Below are 20666 nucleotides of genomic sequence, written 5' to 3'. Positions count from 1 at the left end.
AGCAATGTGTTCACGAGAGTCAGGAGAATAGGGGGTAAGATATAGGACTTAATTAAGTGAAGTACGTTGGTGGGATAAAGGTCAACAGAACATTTAGCAACCCCTCCCTCCATCTCTACCCCCCCCCCCTTCTCTCTATCTGAGAGCTAAGCTCGGCTAGGGTGGGCACATGCAGTAATTAGCCTTACAGGTTTTTTTTAGTGGTTAGTCCTTTGGAACTTGCAAAGCTAAGGGTGTTGTGCTAAATTAATGAGTAAGAAAAGTTTTGGTTTCTGAGGCAAATTTCATGAGTTACTAAATTAAAATTTGATGCATGGGTGAACAGTAATTGTACTTTTAGTGTAGCATATTCATCTTGTGGACCTCAGCAGTGTGGTCGTGAGAGTTAGAGTAACCTGTTATAAGCAAGAGAGCGAGATATTGTAAGACCTGCATGGTTAAAAGGGCATTCCTCTTCTTTTATTCATTTTACAAGTTAAAAGTCATATGTACCCCCCCCCCTCCACCTCCATTTTCCCGGCTCTCTCTCTCTCTCTGTCTTACTTCCTGGATTGTAGCCTATTCAAAACTTAACTACTGCCAAGTGACCGGTGGCTGATGGTCATTTTTTTTATTGAATGATTACCAAGAAATTGACCGATTATGATGATTTATGAAACAATTTATTGAAAAAAAAAATGTTTGATTGATCACATTGCACATTGATGAGTTGATTTATTGATAAATTGTTGATTAAATGATTGACAGGAAAAAGTTGATGCCCCAATTAATTCAGAATTAAATCAAAATTCTGCTCTGGACTTAACGCGTACGTATAACAATTATTATAGCAATCAGTCTCTCAGCAGGACGGGAGGGCGGGAGAGCTAGGGAGGGGGATAAATGTTCTGATGACCCTTATCCATCGACCTACTTCTTCCACTTAAGTCCTATCTCACCCCTATTATCCATATAATCACCCATGTAATTATTTCAGTGACACATTTAATAACAAGTTTTCTAAAGACCAATATGAAAACACGTTTTCAATGTTCTTTGCCTTGTTGCAAAATATTCAAATATATGTTATCTCAAGTTTATGCAATCACAGAAACATGGTTTAATTCGACAAACGTGTCGTCGTTTTATAATATGACAGGTTACTCTCTTATTCGTAAATCACGTGATAATAGAAGAGGAGGGGGTGTATGTATTTACATTGATTCAACGATTGCTTACCATGAAAGAACGGATTTGTCTTTTTCTAATGATTGTATTGACACATTGTTTATTGAAGTGCATCGGAAGAATGGGATGAATATTGTGAAAGGTGTCGTCTATAAAGCTCCTAACTCAGGTGGATCAGTTTTCAATTCCCTGCTAGAAAATTGCGTTACTTCAATATCGAAAGAAAACAAACTTTGTTATTTTCTTGGTGACTTTAATTTTGACATACTGAAATATTCATCTCATTCTTCAACAGGTGATTTTTTAAAGGTCAAGTCCACCTCAGAAAAATGTTGATTTGAATCAGTAGAGAAAAGTCGGACAAGCACAATGCTGAAATTTCATCAAAATCGGATGTAAAATAAGAAAGTTATGACATTTCAAAGTTTCACTTATTTTCAACAAAATAGTTATATGAACGAGCCAGTTACATCCAAATGAGAGAGTCGATGATATCACTCACTCACTATTTCTTTTGTTTTTTATTGTTTGAATTATACAATATTTCAATTTTTACGAATTTGACGATTAGTACCTCCTTGCCTGAAGCACAAAATGTTAAAATAATGGAATTCCACGTGTTCAGGGAGGAATGAAACTTCATTTCACATGACAATGACGAGAAAATAAAAATATTTCATATTTCATATAATAAAATACAAAAGAAATAGTGAGTGAGTGATGTCATCAACTCTCTCATTTGGATGTAACTGGCTCGTTCATATAACTATTTTGTTGAAAATAAGCGAAACTTTAAAATGCCATAACCTTCTTATTTTACATCCGATTTTGATGAAATTTTCACTGTTATGCTTGTTGAATTTTTCTCTTTTCATTCAAATCAAGTTTTTGTTGGGCCGGGGTGGACTTGTCCTTTAAGTATTATGTGCGCAAGGTTTTAGACCTTTTTAGACCTTTAATAATTTATCTGAAACCTGGTTAGATGAGACTATTGGCAGCAATGAATGCTATATTGAAGGTTATTATTTGGAGAGAAAAGACATCCGCAGAGGTTGTTTAGGGGGCGGAGTCTGCTGTTATATTCAACAGGGTGTACCTTATATTAGGAGGCACGATCTTGAAAGTGAAAATTTAGAATTGATCTGGATTGAACTAAAGCCTAAAAATGAAGCCAGTTTGTATGTGGGCATTATTTATCGAAAACCAAATTCCACCACATCTTTCTTTGATGAATTAGATAACAATCTTGATCAAGTATTTTCATTCTCAGATAGAATGATATTACTAGGCGACTTTAACTGCAACATGCTCACAGTTAACTCACTATCAAACAAATTAATAGAAATTAGTCAATCACTAGGTTTAAAACAACTTATCAAAGACCCAACTCGTGTGACCCCTTTTAGTAAAAGCCTCATAGATCTGATTTATGTTTCAAACTCATTAGGTGAGCTATATTCAGGTGTGCAGTCTATTGGGTTTAGTGACCATTCCTTAATCTATGTTGTTACAAAATTGAAAACACAGAGATCACCTCCTCAGATCTCACGCTTCCGATCTTTCAAGTTTTTCAATGAAAATGCATTTCTTAGTGATGTTGAAAGTATCGATTGGAATGATTGTTTTATGAATGAAACTGATGTTGACGTCATGTGGAACAAATTCAAAAAAGCTTTTGTTGAACTTTCAAACAAACATGCACCGTATGTATCAGTGTGTAAAAAAATCAAAGGATCTCCTTGGATTACGTCGGCTTATAAACAACTAGCAAGAGACAGAGACTACTGTAAAAGGCAGTTCTATAAGATGAAATATGATAGAAATAAAAATGAATATGAAAGTACTGCTATGTGGGAGAAATATATTTCACTCAGAAACAAAACTAATACTCTCAACAAAAAACTGAAAAGGTCATATTATCGTAGTAAGATAGAGGGAACCAGTGATATGAAAGAAACCTGGGATATTGTTAAAGGGTTGTTGCCTAACAACAACTCGAGCGAAGGCTCTCGATCATTTGGTCATTGACGGTGCTATTGAATCGGATCCTTTTAAAATAGCAACAGAGTTCAACACAATGTTTAGCAAAGTTTTTGAATCGATTCATGGTAAAGACCCGAGCGAAATAAAAGACAAGAGTGATGACGCTATCAAAAGGCTTCGTGAAGTACATTCAAGCTTTACTTTTAGAGAGAAAACCGTTGACTTTGTAAGAAAGGAATTGAATAACATCAATTGTACAAAATCTGTAGGCCTTGACGACGTCCATCCGAGATTGTTGAAACTCAGCGCACATTCGGTTGCCATTCCTCTTGTGCGCATTTTCAATCAGTCAATACAATCTGGACAAGTTCCCAATGATTTTAAGTTGGCTAAAGTAGTCCCTATCCCCAAAACAAAGACTGCTAACGAACTCAACCATTTTCGCCCTATTTCCCTTCTCTCGATCGTTTCCAAAATTTTAGAAAGAGCGGTCCACTCTCAATTAATTGAATATCTTCACCACGAAGAATTGATGTCTCATCGGCAGTCAGGGTTTAGAAGTAAACATTCCACCTCGACGTGCCTAACAGAGTTTACTGATATGTTATACGATAACCTTGACAAAGGCCGAGTAATATGTGCTCTGTTTTTGGACTTTAGAAAGGCCTTTGATATTATCCCTCACGATATCCTTATCAAGAAATTATATTATTTTGGCATAAGAAATTTAGAGTTAACATGGTTTGAATCATACTTAATTAGAAGAAAGCAATGTGTGTCCTATAAGGGTACTACTAGCGATTTTCTGCCTGTTCGTTCAGGGGTACCGCAAGGTTCAATTTTGGGCCCTCTACTGTTTTGTATGTACATTAATGACATTAGTAATTTAACTATGCATTCCAATACTAATATTTCTCTGTATGCAGATGATACTGCAATATTTTCTTCTGGATTTGGAGTTAAAGCTGTTCAAACACAGTTGCAAAGTGATGTTTATGTTCTAAGTAAATGGCTAAAAGAAAATGGTTTGGTTGTTAATACAGATAAAACGAAAGTTATGTTATTTTCAAGTCGGGGGAAGGTACACCCAGTCAAGATGCAGATATACATGAATAGTAAATCCATAGAAAATGTAACTCAGTTTAAATATCTGGGTGTCACTTTCAGTCATATTCTGGACTGGTCTTTTCACATCAATTCCATTATTAAAAAGATCATGAATTCTATAATATGCATGCGGAGAATCAGGCACTGTCTGACAAAAGACGTACTCGCCCATTTGTATTTTTCTTTAATCCTTCCTCATATCGACTACTGTTCAACTGTTTGGGGAACATTAAAAGTGAAAGATTTGCAGCGACTTCACAAGTGTCAAAACAAATATTGTCGTTTGGTATTAGATGCAGACTACTATACCCCAGTCCAGAATATGTTACGCTCTCTGAAGTTACAATCTGTCAAGAAAAGGGTGGATTATAATCATGATAATTACCAAATACTTATGTATAAAACTTTAAACGGTCTTGCTCCTAGATATTTATTGCAAACAATGCCTCTGAGACCTAATTATTATCTTACTAGATCAATCTCATCACAACAATTGTATCTCGCAAAACCAAGAACCGAGTTTAAAAAACAGTCATTCTCCTAGATAGCAGCCAAACTTTTTAACTCATTACCAGTACCAATTAAGTGCTCTGTTTCACTTCCTACTTTTAAACGAAACGTCCGTAAATTCCAAGCAAGCTAACTTTTCTACTGTTTGTCATAGAGTGTATAGGCCTTACCCCCCCCCCCCTCTTATTGTTATTTATTTATTATGTATATATATCATTTTTGTATTGTATATTTTAATCTTGTGTGTTATAATTGTTATTGTATAATGTTCAAATTGTGATTGACAGCAGGGCTCCCTTGTAAAGCAGGCCTCTGGCTTGAATGGGACTACCCTGCTTTTTATAAAGAAAACATAAATAAATAATAAATAAATAAATAACCAATCCTACACGCTTAGTTCACTGTTCTTTCACTTGTATTGATAACATATTCACAAATTATGTATTAGATGAAGATATACATTGCGAGACACTTTTTAAATCTAGTATTTTCCAAGAAAATGTGGGATTCAGAGAGAATTTTTAGCATGTATGGATAGAGTAGATATTCCTTTGTCACTTGGTAAATTTGTTTCAGTGTTGGTTTTATGGTTGAGTGCACAACAGCCATTGATTGAAAAAGTGTCAAAACCCATTTGTGCCAAGTCAGGTGATTACCTGTACCCGCTAGCTGAAACAGAGACAAAAGCATTCACACAATGAGCGGTAAGTTTATGCGTATGTTTATTAATCAAGAAAAACAAACAAGAGAACCAGCTAGTAAATCAATAAATTATCTTCACTGAAGAGTTCCTTATCATTGCCATTTTGGCCTCAGCCTGTCAACACATTATTCAGTCACTCATTAGGCTTATTACATTAATAAATGTGATAATAAAATTTTCATGAATTCTTAATGACTAAATTGTCCCTTTTCAGGAAATAATATAGACAATATCAGTTTCATATCGCGCTTCGGAAGAAGAATAAGAAAGTTGTCTCATTTTCATATGACAAAATGTCCTTAGACCTAGAATGTCCAGGTCATATAGGTCAAATTAATAATGAAGATATCTGCTCGCGCTTCACACTCGCATAATTTATTAAGTGCTTTCCACATCCACTTCACAATTTCCCTAAATAGTGCTCAAATTCACAATTTTCATACAGGAATATCAAGTCTTTTGCATTATTGATTTTCGTGATAAAAATATCAGAATGCCCAGATTCTTTCGAACTCTAAAACACGCGCACAACATTGAGATACGCAGCTTCATCTTTCTTCCAGTCCTGTCCAAAATACTAGAGAGAGCAGTACATGATCAATTGTATAAGTACTTAAATGTAAATGATCTACTGGCAAATTGTCAGTCTGGCTTCAGACCGTCTTATTCCACTGCCACTTGTCTAACTGAGATTACAGACTTTTTGTATGATAAAATGGACCGAAAACATGTTACTGGTGGTATTTTCTTGGACCTACGCAAAGCTTTTGATGTTATTCCTCACAATTTTATACTTGCAAAACTTAAGTATTATGGTATTACTGGCAATGAATACAACTGGATGGAATCGTATTTAACAGACAGAAGGCAATTTGTAATGATTAACAATTGTCGCAGTGAATTTTTAAAGATAAAATCAGGTGTTCCACAAGGATCTATATTGGGTCCATTGATATTTTGTATTTTTATTAATGACATGTGTAATTTGAAATTGCATGTACATTCTAAAATGTCTCTTTATGCTGATGATACCGCCATTTTTAATCACGGTGAATCAATTAAGGAGGTACAAAAGTATTTGCAAGATGATTTTGATTCAATATGTAAATGGTTAGACTTAAATAATATGCATTTACACCCGCAAAAAACTAAAGCCATGGTATTTGGTCAAAAGAAAAAGTTGAGGGGTGCTCATTTGCCAGTGAAATTCAGGAACATACAATTAGAAAATGTAAAAAAGATTAAATACTTAGGTGTCATGCTCGATCCGGGCTTGACTTGGTGTGAACATATTACTGATATCGTTTGTAAAATATCTCGAGCAATAGGTTGTATAAGGCGGATTAAGCATTTACTGTCCTTTGATATCATGAAGAAGCTGTACTTTTCTATGATTTTACCTTACATTGATTACTGTAGTACATCTTGGGGAAGCAGTGCAAAAGTACATTTAGATAAGATACAAAAACTTCAAAATAAATATGCCAGGATGCTTTTGAAAAAAGATTATAATACATCACAAATATCTCTGTTGCAGTCACTGAAGTGGCAATCAGTAGATCAGCGTATAAAATATCAGTATTGTGTTTTTGTATATAAAATAATGAACAATTTAGTTCCAAATTATTTAAAACCTTTAGTATGTAAACGGCCCGTGAAATACAGGACACGGTTTTCTTTGCGATGCCCCCTTCAGCTTCCCAAAGCTAGAACTGAATATAAAAGAAAATCTTTCGCATATTTCGGACCCAAATTATTTAATGCACTTCCTTCAAATTTACAAGCCTGTACGTGTACCTCCTTGTTAGTTTTTAAAAAATTATGCAAAGCCTTTCATACGAATTGATGAAGAGCGAAATAATATTCCATTGATTTACAATGCTATGTACTTGTATGTTTAGATTGTCACTTCCCACTCTAAATTTTTTGATGTTAATTGTTTCTGATGTTAAATAGTTTGTATTTTGTATTTTTGACGTTGAATGTTTTTTGATGATATATTTTATATTTATCTTGACATGTATTTTAAACTGCAGGGCGCCTTTGTAAAGCAGTTTTAAGAACTGAACAGGCCTACCCTGCAGTATAAAATAAATAAAACAAAATAAATAAATAAATAAATTCAAAACGTGCTAACATTGTCTAGTTTCAGATCAGATTGCGCTTTGCGCTCGCATAATTAATGTAGGAAGAAACCAAATTACCCATTCTTTTTCATGATTTACAAAACATGATTAGAGTGTCCCATTTTTAGGTCTGAAATCTCAATTTTTTTCTGCTCGCGCTTCGCGCTCGCATCAATTGTTTGGTTTTGTACCTATACCGTTAATGATTACAAAAAGTGCTAAGAATGTCATTTTGTAAGGTCAAAATGTCAAAAGAAATTCAGCTCGCGCTTCGCGCTCGCATTATTTGATAGTTGAAAAATGTATCGTTTTAATGGGTAACTGCAAAACCTCCTTACCAGGTCCCTTTTCGATCAAGCCAGAAACGATAATAAAAATTTCTGCTCGCGCTTTGCGCTCGCAGTAATTATCTTGTTACATACGCATCTTGTTCAGGTTAACAAACATTGCCCAGAATACCCGGTAGTCAATTTTCAGGTTGAAATATATACATGCAATTCCAAAAATTTTCAGCACATGCTTCGCGCTCGCACTATTTAAATAAGGCTTATAAGATAATTACACTTTATATGTTGTTTTATAAGAATAAAGCGTAGAAATGAAATTACTGTTAGGACATCGGAGTTTTGCCCCCCCCCCCCTCCCCTTATTTTTCACGACCAAGAAAAAAAAGAAAAGGAAAGGGATAAGGGTGAAATATAGGCCTATTATTTTCGAAAAATGTTATGTCTAAATCTATCAAAAACTTGATCTTTGTAATAAATTTTGTTAAATTTTTGCTCGTTCGCTTTGCTCGCTCGCAACTTCTTATTAATTTTTACGTGATACGCTGTATTGAGCCCCCTCAAAATTTTTGGCTCATTACTCCACTGGGACAACCCCTTCAAAGAAACAAATCAAAATCAACTTTGAGCGGCCGATCTGGGTAAATATGGGGGAAATAAATTTCGGGCCCCCCTTATTGGCAAGAGCTGGATCCGCCCCTGCCATCTGCAAATCTTTACGAAACTCAGAATTCGATCATAATTTGTATGTCACCGTAGCATAAGATCATTCGTTTGGGCCAAAAAAATGAGGAAAATGAGAGGAGCAAGAGGAGTGAATAATATAAGGTGAAGAAAGACTTTCTTTTTATGTCACTATAAAAAATTTCGCTCACGCTTCCCGCTCGCATTGCTTTTTCGATGGGATTCATATCTTGCTCAACATAGGCTGATATGGAGCTTAAAATGTATTGTTTTTAAAGTCAATATACAAAACATATTTCATCTCGGATATCGAGCTTTCATTATTTTTAAATTTACAAATTGATTTTTTCAAGTGCTCTGTAAAATGTCCGTTTATGGTCTAAATATTAATATTTTCAGCTCACGCGCAGCTCGGTCGCATTATTTGATTTGCATAGGCCTACTTCTTTATAAATTGTTACAAACCGTCCTTAAAATGCACCTTAAACGAATTGTATACTATCATGATTGCCAATTTGTATAGAAAAACACACTGTATTTGATTATGTCATATTGTTTACAATTTAATAATTTTGGTACTTAATTTCCTTCTTTAATGTTGCTTTCACCCAAGAATAATACACAAAAAACACTTTGTAATTTTACTATTTAGGGCCTAAATGGTAAAATTACAAGGTGTTCTTGTGTGTATAATATTTGCATAAAGTTTTTTTTAGGTTACTGTATTAAGTTATGAAGCCACATCTTAATCTGGAATGAGCACCAATTGTTTCATAATTCTTAGCTTCTTGTTAGTTGAATTGTTTTAAAATAACAGGATTATAGGCCCTACTTGACAGTGTTAGTGTTGATAGTTGCGTTATCGACTTTCAATATATTTCTACCAATGAAGATGTCTTTTTTACGTTTTATCTATTTGCCTGATTTCTTTCCTGAAATTAAACCAAAAATAAATATTTAAAAAATCAGATCAGTTGGAATCAGAGATATCAAGCATTTGTGATGCTTAATATGACTAATCGTGTCCAATCGTTCTATGAAAACTTAGTATGAGGGCCTCGGGGGGTAATTGTCATCTGGGGTAATTGTCCGGGGTAGTTGTCCGAGGGTAATTGTCCTCGGGGTAATTGTCCGGGGTAGTTGTCCGGGGGTAATTGTCCGGGGGTAATTGTCCTAGAACCAGGTGAAATGGCTAACACGTTTAATTCTTATTTTTCAAGTATCGGATCAACTATATCAAAAAAGATAAACAAATCAAGTAAAAGTTTCTCAATAATAAGTCTTTCAGCTCACTGTTTCTACTTCCTACAAGTGAATCTGAAATTATAAATATCGTTCATGATGAAGAATACCGTCATAAGGTCATGATGATATAAATGCTACACTTACAAAGAAAATAGTTCATGGTATAGCTTATCATTTAACTGTCATTTTCAATCTTTCAATTTCAACAGGTACTGTACCTGGTGATTTTAAAAGTTTTCCCTGTATATAAAAAAGACAACAAGCACCTCGTCGAGAATTACCGCCCATGCAATGTTGCCTACATTCTCAAAGATCCTTGAGCACGTCGTTTATAAAAGATACAACCACGTCTTTATGCACAATCACATGAACAATTTGGTTTCCGCCAGTTCTCGTCTACAGAAAATGCATTAATGTACACTAGACAACCTATCATACATTCTCTCGACACAAAAGAAATTCCCATGGCTATCTTTGTTGAACTCAGCAAAGCCTTCGACTCAGTCGACCTATATACTACTCTATTAGCTTAGGCATATACGGCATCAGAGGTGTTGCATATAACTTGTTTCAAAACTACCTTCTGTTCGCAAACAGTTTACTTTTTTAATGATATTAAATCTAATATTTTGCCAATAACATGCAGTGTCCCGCAAGGAAGTATACTAGGTTCTTTGTTGTTTTTAATCTATGTTAATGAAATTGTCTATTCCTCTAAAATATTAATATTTATAGTATGCCGATGATACTAATATTACATTGTCACATAAAAAGAACTAGAATTGATTGATTTAGCTAATAGTGAAATTTTGTCCGTTGCAAAATGGCTTAAAGCAAATAAATTGATGATTAATATAAATGGAACGAAGTACATAATATTCCGTTCATTCAAAAAAACATTTTGCCCCCAACTTCACAGTTAAAATAGATAATACTGAAATCGAAATGTTCACAGCATAAACTTTTAAGGTGTAATAATCGATGAATGACTAATTTGGACAGAGCATATTAATAATATTCATGGGAAAATAAGTATGTACACATGAATTATGCACAAAATTCGTCATTTCATACTTTTAAAAACCTTATTCATGTTATACAATGATTTGATCTTGCCGTATTTAAAGAACAAGTCCACCCCAAGAAAAACTTGATTTAAATAAAAAGAGAAAAATCCAACAAGCATAACGCTGAAGATTTCATCAAAATCGAATATAAATAAGAAAGTTATGGCATTTTAAATTTTCACTTCATTTCACAAAACAGTTGTATTCACATCCATGATCGTATGCAAATGGTAGACTGATGACATCACTCACTCACTATTTCTTTTGTATTGCATTGTATGAAATATGAAATATTTTGATTTTCTCGTCACTGTCATGCGAAATAAAGTTTCATTCCTCCATGAACACGTGGAATTCCATTATTTCAACATTTTGTGGTTCAGGCAAGGAGGTCCTACTGTCAAATTCGTAAAAATTGAAATATTGTATAATTCAAAAAATAAAAAACCAAGAAAAAATAGTGAGTGGGTGACGTCATCGACTCTCTCATTTGGATGTAACAGACTCGTTCATATAACTATTTTGTGAAAAATAAGCGTAACTTTGAAATGTCATAACTTTCTTATTTTACCTCCGATTTTGATGAAATTTCCAGCATTGTGCTTGTCTGATTTTCCTCTATTGATTCAAATCAACAACCTTCTGAGGTGGACTTGACATTTAAATTATTGTGGAATAGTTTGGTCAGGTACTACTTAAAAAAAACATCAATCGGTTATTTGTTTTGCAAAGGAAAGCAATTCGGCTGTGGACAAACTCGCACTACCTTGCTCATACTACTTCTTTTTTCAAAAACTTCAATACACTAAAGCTCTCTGATTTGATTAACCTGAAATTGGCAATCTTTATGTTTTCCCTCACTACCTCCTATTTTAGATGATTTATTTTCTAACAGTAAATTCAAGCAGTCATTTAATACACGTAATAATTGGATTGGTTCAGGAGCTACCTCAGTTCTCGTAAACAATTTGTTTCTTATACAGGTATAAATTCTAGTTTGAAATCAATATCTTGCGGAGTACCCCAAGGATCACTCCTTGGTCCCTTACTTTTTATTCTTTACAATAATGATTTTAAGAATTCTTCCAATATTTTGTCATTTGTTTTGTTTGCTGATGATTCCAATCTTTTTCTGTCTCACCGTGACCCACATACGCTACTTAATACTTTGAATACAGAACTTCTATCAGTTCAGTCTTGGATCAGAGCTAAAAAGTTGTCACTTAATGTTAAGAAAACTAATTTTATGATTTTCAGTAATTCTCTCAAAAGTTTACCTGGTCAAGTAGTCATGGATAATGTAAATTTATTACAGGTTGAATCCACCACTTTATTGGGCTCTATATTGATCATGATTTGTCTTGGAAGTGTCACATTAATTACTTGAGTAAATTGACTCCTAGAAGTATTGGCATTTAAGCAAGCTAAAATTCTTTTTCCCTGATTATATATTATTAAACTTATATTTGACTCTCATTTCATCACGATTAAATTATGGTATATTGGCTTGGGGTATAATAGAAACAAGACTGTATTAGAAATGTACAAAAGCGGGCAATTAGGATAATTAACCAATCTGACTTTTATGCACACACAAATCCATTATTTTTTAAAATAAATAAAATCCTGAAAATTCATGATCTTTACGAATTTCATTTGGGTACATTCATGTTTCAACTCTCTAAAGATGATCTACCGGAAATGTTTTCTTCCTTGTTTCAAAGAAACAACCTCATCCATTCTTACCCTACACGCAAAAGGGACTCATTTCACCTTCCACGTACTCGTACGTTATTTGCTCAAAGAAAAATTGTATTCGAAGGACCAAGGCTTTGGAATAATCTTCCAAACGAAATAACTAGCTGTTTATTCCTAAGTATGTTTAAATGTAAACTGAAATCATTTCTTTTGTCCAGTTATGGACACCGTTAAGACGCACTGGCTGAATGGCGACAGCCCGCGAGACCGAGGGTCCGCGAGACCGAGGGTCCGCGAGACCGAAGGCCCGCGAGACCGACTTTTTCCCCTTCATCTGTTGCCGCGGTCGAGTGGTTTAAGGCGCCTCGTTGCAGCGGCGTAACAGGTGCCTGTTATCAGGGGGGGGGGTGGCAGTGTAAAAAAAATTTCCGGTAACTAAGTCCAGAATCAGTGGCTTTGCTAGGATTTCATTTTAGGCATGTGCGGTGATGAGCACGCGAAGTGGAGAATTACTTAAAGGACAAGTCCACCCCAACAATAACTTGATTTGAATAAAAAGAGAAAAATTCAACAAGCATAACACTGAAAATTTCATCAAAATCGGATGTAAAATAAGAATGTTATGGCATTTTAAAGTTTCGCTTATTTTCAACAAAATAGTTATCGAGCCAGTTACATCCAAATGAGTCACTCACTCACTATTTCTTTTGTATTTTGTTATATGAAATATGAAATATCTTTATTTTCTCGTCATTGTTATGTGAAATGAAGTTTCATTCCTCCCTGAACCCCGGGGGGCCACTTCCATTCACGAGTGGATACCATGCGCGACCAAGGGGTCTCGAAAAGCACCCTAAACACGTAATTTCCATATTCTGAAAATGAACCCCTTAACAAGTATTGGCGTGTGAAACCCTACCCTTAACAAGTATTGGAAACAAAAACGATACCCTTGGCAAATATTCCCTGAAATGGACCCCTAAACAAGTACAGGAATGTTTTATTGTTACGGTTCCTTCGGTCGTCGGCTTTACCTTATTTGGTTTAGTACGAGCCCACTTCTACACCTCGCGCAAATCGGACTCTAAACACGAAGTGTTGGGGCAAAAATGACATCCTTTATAAAACATTTTAATTTTGTTTTATCATCCCCGCAAATTCGACCCTAAACACGTAATTTTCCTAGCGAAATAGATACCCTTTTTTCCTTATTTTTGTGTTTTTGATACCCTTATCACGTTACGTACGTAACGTGCCCCATCGTGAAAAAGACACGTGTTTTTTTGGTCGCGCATGGTATCCACTCGTCAATGTAAGTGGCCCGGCCCCCCCCCCCCCGGCCCTGAACACATGGAATTCCATTATTTCAACATTTTGTGCTTCAGGCAAGGAGGTCCTAATCGTCAAATTCGTAAAAATTGAAATATTGTATAATTCAAACAATAAAAAACAAAAGAAATAGTGAGTGAGTGACATCATCGACTCTCTCATTTAGATGTAACTGGCTCGTTCATATAACTAGTTTGTTGAAAATAAGCGAAACTTTGAAATGTCATAACTTTCTTATTTTACATCCGATTTTGATGAAATTTTCAGCATTGTGCTTGTCTTATTTTTCTCTATTGATTCAAATCAACATTTTTCTGAGGTGGACTTGACCTTTAATAATGAGCGCGCGAAAGGCGATCCATATTTTAAGGGGAGTTTCCCCCTTCCCGCGCGAAGCATGGAAGCTCTGACGTTTTCTTCGAATTGTTCCTTGTCTGCTCTCGCTCGTCTTACGTTCTCCTATACCTTTTTATTTTCTCGCTCACGTTTCCCCCTTTTTTTTGGGGGGTGGCTTTTTTTGGCTACAAAGTTGTAATCAATTAAGTACATATAATTCATTTTTATTCATTTATTCAACTATTCTCTAATAGATTCCCTTTTTTCATATCAATTAGTATTATTAGACTGGGAATAGTTTGCAAAAATGATTTTCATAATACTACGAAATCTATTGATTCTATTTAGTAACAGGGAATTATTTGACCCCCTCCTCGATAACAGGCACCTGTTACGCCGCTGCAACGAGGCGTTTTAAACCACTCGACCGCGGCAACCGATGATGGGAAAAAAGTCGGTCTCGCGGGCCTTCGGTCTCGCGGACCCTCGGTCTCGCGGACCCTCGGTCTAGCGGACCCTCGGCCTCGCGGACCTTCGGTCAAGTAATCGGACCCCGGCTGGGTGGCTGAATATATATAATGTATTTGATTTATACCTTTTTACAGGTATAATGTGGTATATATTTTTTTCATTCTTCGCTCATCCCCCTTCACATTGTCCACTTTTCCTCTAATTCTTTACCCCGTGATTTTTGCGCTAATCGATGTCTTTTCCTTTGTAGTCTAATTCTTGTTTAGTGTCCTATCTCCTTACGAACTTCATACTAGTAATTATTTCAAGGAACCTGCAGACATTACAAGTTCTGCTTTTCATGCAGGTTCCTTCATATTTCACTTTATTTACTGCCATTATCTTTGTATTTTCTATGCAATTAAATGTATTTCTTGTATTATTATTTTGTTATCTTGTGAAGTATGAAAATAAATTTGATTCAATTCAATAAGAATAACGCTATCTTGCCACATTGTCGTATATATCTCGTTCAGCGTAACTCCATCATCTTTAAATGTACTAAGTTATGGAATGCTCTTACATCTGAAATTTAAAAAAATATACATTCACAATATGCTTTTAAATCAAAATATCTACACAACAAAAAAAGTAAGTCCCCCCTAAATCAAATTGCTGTAACTTTTGAACCGAATTAGTTTGAGATATGATATTTCATAGGTGGTTTTCTTCACTCATTACGCAACTCCTGAGGAAAAATGAGACTGATCGGTTCAGTCATGCATGAGTAATTAAAGATTGAATTAAAAATGACCATTTTTGAAAGTCACAAGATTCGTCTTTCAGTTTGTTCAAATACAAAGTTGGGCAAATGTTGTTTTCAGGTGAATTTTATGGTGTTATACTGTTTTACTATCCATCATTCAACAACTTCAGACCAGATTTTGATATCGTATGTTCATGGTTGAGTGAGCACAATGTATTGCAGGGGCTGCGGAAGCGGGGGGGGGGGTGGTCTTCAGAGCCCAAACTTTTTTCCAAATGCATGTACTAAAATGTAAAAATGACCAAACGATTTTGATTTTTTTTGCATGATCAGCCCCCCTCACTTTTGGCTCAGTCCCCCCCCCCCCCAACTTTGAAAACCGTTCCGTTGCCCCCAAATTGTGACGTATCATCATAGGGGTTTATGGTAGTATCACCTACAACTTGTTAGATCATGTTAAAATTGGAAAATGTTGGTGGCTCCCCCGATTATAGGCCCCTCCCCCATTTTAAAATTCTGGATCCACCACTGATTTGTCCATACATTCAACTGATCCTGAGAAATTGTTAGGAAAATAATACATTTATGCAGTATAAAGAGAATTCATTCCTAAGTTTTCCATTGTGCTTGTTCAACCATAAAAATGTTTAAAGTTCGGAAAGTGTGTGGTGATAGAAATGATGGATGATAAAACAACACCAATTGAGGTCACATTTGAAACCGAATTTTCCCCCAACAATCACTTAATTATCCTTTAAAAGACGTCTGTGACATTGAAAATACCAATTTTCCCACTTTGATGCGTGCTCACTCATCCATAAATAAACAAATCGATTTCATTTTTGCACAGAATTTTGCCCATAGGTTGATAAACATTACTGCCAAACGACATTGCTAAAGACAGCCTTGAAAAAAGTTTCACCATATTGAATAAGGGGTTACTTTCGTAAACATATGCCCCCATAATGTACACAAGTATATGAGAGAGGAAGTCAACATTTTGAAATGAGGGTTTGTTTCATGGACGATTTTTGTTACTTCTGCAACAGTTATTTCATGAAACTTCGCACATGGCTTCAGAATAACACTATCCAAAAGGTGCGCACACCAAAATAACCATTCGATACGGCACAGAGTGGGGCCAAGGCCTTGAACTTTCTTCTCATTTGCATAATTTTCGAGTATGCTCATTGATGCATTAAAGTTAAACATCGGGATTTTCATAAAAATCAAATCAAATGAACTATGCAAGGAGGTCTGTGACAGATATCCATAGTTACAAATTGCATTTTTTCCAATAACGTAAAAAAGAGCTAATCCCATTCCACATGTTCATCCAAGCGTGAATGTTTAATTAAACGCCTTTGAATCATTGAAGCATGTTAATTGGTCATGAACACAACGAAAAAGTTGAGAAAAGATCCCCCAAATTATATTTTTGAATTTTGGTTTAAAGGGAAATAGTTTTCAGGATTCGGTCATTAAGTGTCCTTCCAATGAATGCATTACAATTAGAAGATTTTATATATATATATATATATATATATATATATATATATATATATATATATTTATATATATATACATATATATATATATATAGCATCTTGGTTTCCACGTATTGGCAATAATAAGACATCAGAAATGCGAAACAAATTCACGAGTAATGCAATTTTGCAATGGAAAGCTTATTGTCATTGCAAAATTGCATTACTCATGAATTTGTTTCGCATTTCTTATATATATGATATAAACTAAAAAAAAAAATTGGAAATCCGACTTTGATCGATAATTCCTCCTCGGTTTTAGTGAATATCAATGTATAATCAATATCAAGAAATGAAGCATTTAATTCTCCTTAAAATGATACCCTCCATCATTGCCCTCCATGATATAATTATGGTTGACGTGGAGGTGCAGTGCTTTGAAATGTGGGGCAAGGTCAAAATTCAAAAGTTGCAAAATGACACAATATTGAAAGTCACTGTTCTTTTTTCCGTGGTGATGAGTGAGTTTCTCAGCGGTTTCTTTTTTGATCGATAATTCCACATCGGTTTTTAGGTGTGATTGATATCAATGAACAGATCATTTAATTTTATTTAAAATGATACCCTACACGATGTGATTATCGTTCAAATGGAGGTGCAGTGCCTTAAAATGCGGGGCAAGGTAAAAAATTCATCAGTTGCAAAATTACACAGTATTGAATGCCACTGTTCTTTTTTCAGTGGTGATAAGTGAGTTTCTCAGCGGTTTCTTTTAATTATTCTCATGCACCTTAACATCAACATTAACATGGATTTCATGGAATCAACCACATGTACACCTGTGCACGGGCAAACACACAACAAACAAACATGCATGGGTATTTTATCTCAAAGAACCATCACTAAAGAAGCAGGGGCTTGATTTGAATGGTATTTCATCTCTATTGACACAGACCAAAGAATCATGTTCTGAATTGACCCTTCATGACCATTTTTGAGCGTTTTGCAGCTTTTCAGTTCAAACCCTCATCCAACACTTTTGAATCCTGCTCTTTTCGTGATGGCATGGTCTTAACAAGAATGGTATAATTTTAAAGAGAATTAAATGATATAAAATAAGCATTGTGTAAAATTGGGGGTTGGGAGAAATTAATGGCCAAAGTCAGATTTCCAAACTTTTTTTTGCTCGTTGTGCAGCTTTTCAATTCAGACCTCATCCAACACTTTTGAATCCTACACATGAAATGAGATGCAATATATGCGATGTAATGGTTTTGTTTGTTTAATCGAAGTATGACATCCCCAAAATCATAATCAAATGCAGGCCATCTAATAGGCATACCTTTTAATACATTAACGGGAACGCCCTGTACATGTATAAGTTATCATGATATGATAATAATAATAATAACGTTTTATTTACCCAGGGTAGCCAGCACTTCAATCGTAACACTGCTCTTCCAATGGGCCCTGCATAACATAATTATTATTACCCTTCTCCAATCTAAATGCTGAGCACCTAGCAAGAAGGCAGAAGGTCCCAATTTTATAAGACTCGGCCGGGGATCGAACCCACGACCTCCCGTTCATGAGGCGGACGCTCTACCAATGAGCCACCAGTTCTTTATTTAAAATCCGCGTGCTTTTAAATGCCCGCTTTTCCAATTGGAATGTAAACATTTTCAGCTAACCTCATGTTAGCGGTCAGTCTCATCGGCCCTGTCGAAAATGGCATTCACATCCAAAGTTTCTTCTTTCCGAATTATGTGTAAGACCAAAAATATCTGTTGATAGTCTTTTTTTAGAAAATGAAAAATCGCTCTCACAGACATCAGAATATTTTTGTGCGGACTTTGACTTGTTCAAACAAACATATCAGTCAAATTGACTAGACCAGAAGTCAGCTGGGTGCAACTGATTATGACAATCACTGATACAGTCACATTTCTGACAATATATTCTAGTCAGAAATAATTATGTTCTAGTAAAATATGACTGGAATAACAGTTGCACCCGCAGCTGACCCAATTACCTAGTCATTTTTTTTTTACTGATTTTTTATTTTTAGAGTGTACAATATTGCCTTCAAAATTCTTAATTTAAATTTCTTTCATCTTTTATTTCCGTTATTCATTTTGTTCTGATTATAATTCGGAAGTGGATTGATATGATTTGATTTACCAATATAATAACAATGCATTTTAACCTAATATAATACAAAACATTGGATTGATCGCCCAATTCAGCTGAGCCATTACAGCACAAATGTTCTGCCGAGGGGCCTAGCTATATTAAATAAACAAGATGAAATTCATATTACAAAAATAAAGACATTAATAAATTTGCATGACATAAGAGCAACATCAAGGGAGAAAGAACAGCAAACCCACCCTTTAGTAAAAACCGAGCACCTATAATAACCCCACCCACCACTCACCCAAAAAAGTACCCCCAAATTATATTTTTGAGTTTTGGTTTAAAGGGGGCCCCAACACTACGTGTTTAGAGTCCTATTTGCGCGAGGTGTAGAAGGTGGGGTCGTACTAAACCAAATGAGGTAAAGCCGACAACCAAAGGACCCGTAACAATAAAACATTCCTGTACTTGTTTAGGGGTTCATTTCAGGGAATATTTGCCAAGAGTATCGTTTTGTTTCCAATACTTGTTAAGGGTAGGGTTTCACACGCCAATACTTGTTAAGGGGTGCATTTTCAGAATATTGAAATTACGTGTTTAGGGTGCTTTTCGAGACCCCATGGTCGCGCATGGTATCCACTCGTAAATGGAAGTGCCCCCCCCCCCGGGTTTAAAGGGAAATAGTTTTCAGGATTCGGTCATTAAGTGTCCTTCCAATGAATGTATTACAATTAGAAGATTTTATAGAAGGAGATAAACAATTGATTGATTGATTTATTGTTTTCTTCTGCAACCATAACATTCGTATAATACATTTTTCATAACATAATAAACATAATATGTTAGCATTTTTGGCATGAATTATGAATAAAGAGTACTGAAAAGATAATTCCAGACAAAAATGATTAACTACATAATATTCACAATTTGCAGGATAATTAATTAAATTGCGAGGCCCCACGGTATAAAAACATTCGATTATGTGGTTCAGGATATGTACGTGGCTAGGTAAAGAAAGTTTCCAATTGAGCGTAAGGAATTTTTTCTACCTATTAATAGGCCTATCATAGTTATCTACCTACAAACATGATACATTTTTGCTCTTTTGAATACAAACACGCATGTGTGTTATCCGAAAAACTTTCTTTATTTTATTGTATTTACAAAGAGTGATAGAGAGATTTGTGTCAAATGATTCTTGATTGGAAAGCGTTGTGATTATGTAATTATTATTGACATTGCTTCTTTTAATCAATGAAATAGAAAGAGAAGAACAAAAATATATATTATATCACAAATCGTGATTATGATAATGATTATGATGTGATATTTTATGATATGACATGGTATGATGTGAAATTGCATAAAAATGCAAATAAATACAATGGTGAAATAAACAATGAAATAAAAGAAATAAAATGAAAATCAATCATTAAATAAAATAATATTGATAATGTTGAGAAGGACGGAAGAGATAATACGTCATATCACATATAAAATACAAAAAAAATAGTGAACTTACCCATCATCTCGGAACGAACTGGAGAAATTGAATAAACGCTTCGCATCATGACTTGTTGTGAATTCG

General features: G+C 34.9%; 1 protein-coding gene across 1 annotated transcript in view; it reads right to left on the bottom strand.

Annotated features, from left to right (window-relative positions):
- LOC121420352 (allatostatin-A receptor-like) overlaps positions 1 to 20666 on the bottom strand; it is a 25860-nt gene extending 5194 nt beyond the window's left edge. The window contains exon 1 of the mRNA XM_041614947.1: positions 20601 to 20666. Coding sequence (XP_041470881.1) covers positions 20601 to 20649 — 49 coding nt within the window. The 5' untranslated portion in view covers positions 20650 to 20666. The remainder of the gene's footprint in view (positions 1 to 20600) is intronic.

Source organism: Lytechinus variegatus, chromosome 8, assembly GCF_018143015.1.
Source record: "Lytechinus variegatus isolate NC3 chromosome 8, Lvar_3.0, whole genome shotgun sequence".
Taxonomy (NCBI): domain Eukaryota; kingdom Metazoa; phylum Echinodermata; class Echinoidea; order Temnopleuroida; family Toxopneustidae; genus Lytechinus; species Lytechinus variegatus.
The sequence above is the reverse complement of the archived record's forward strand: the minus strand, read 5'-3'. Positions and strand labels throughout refer to the sequence as shown.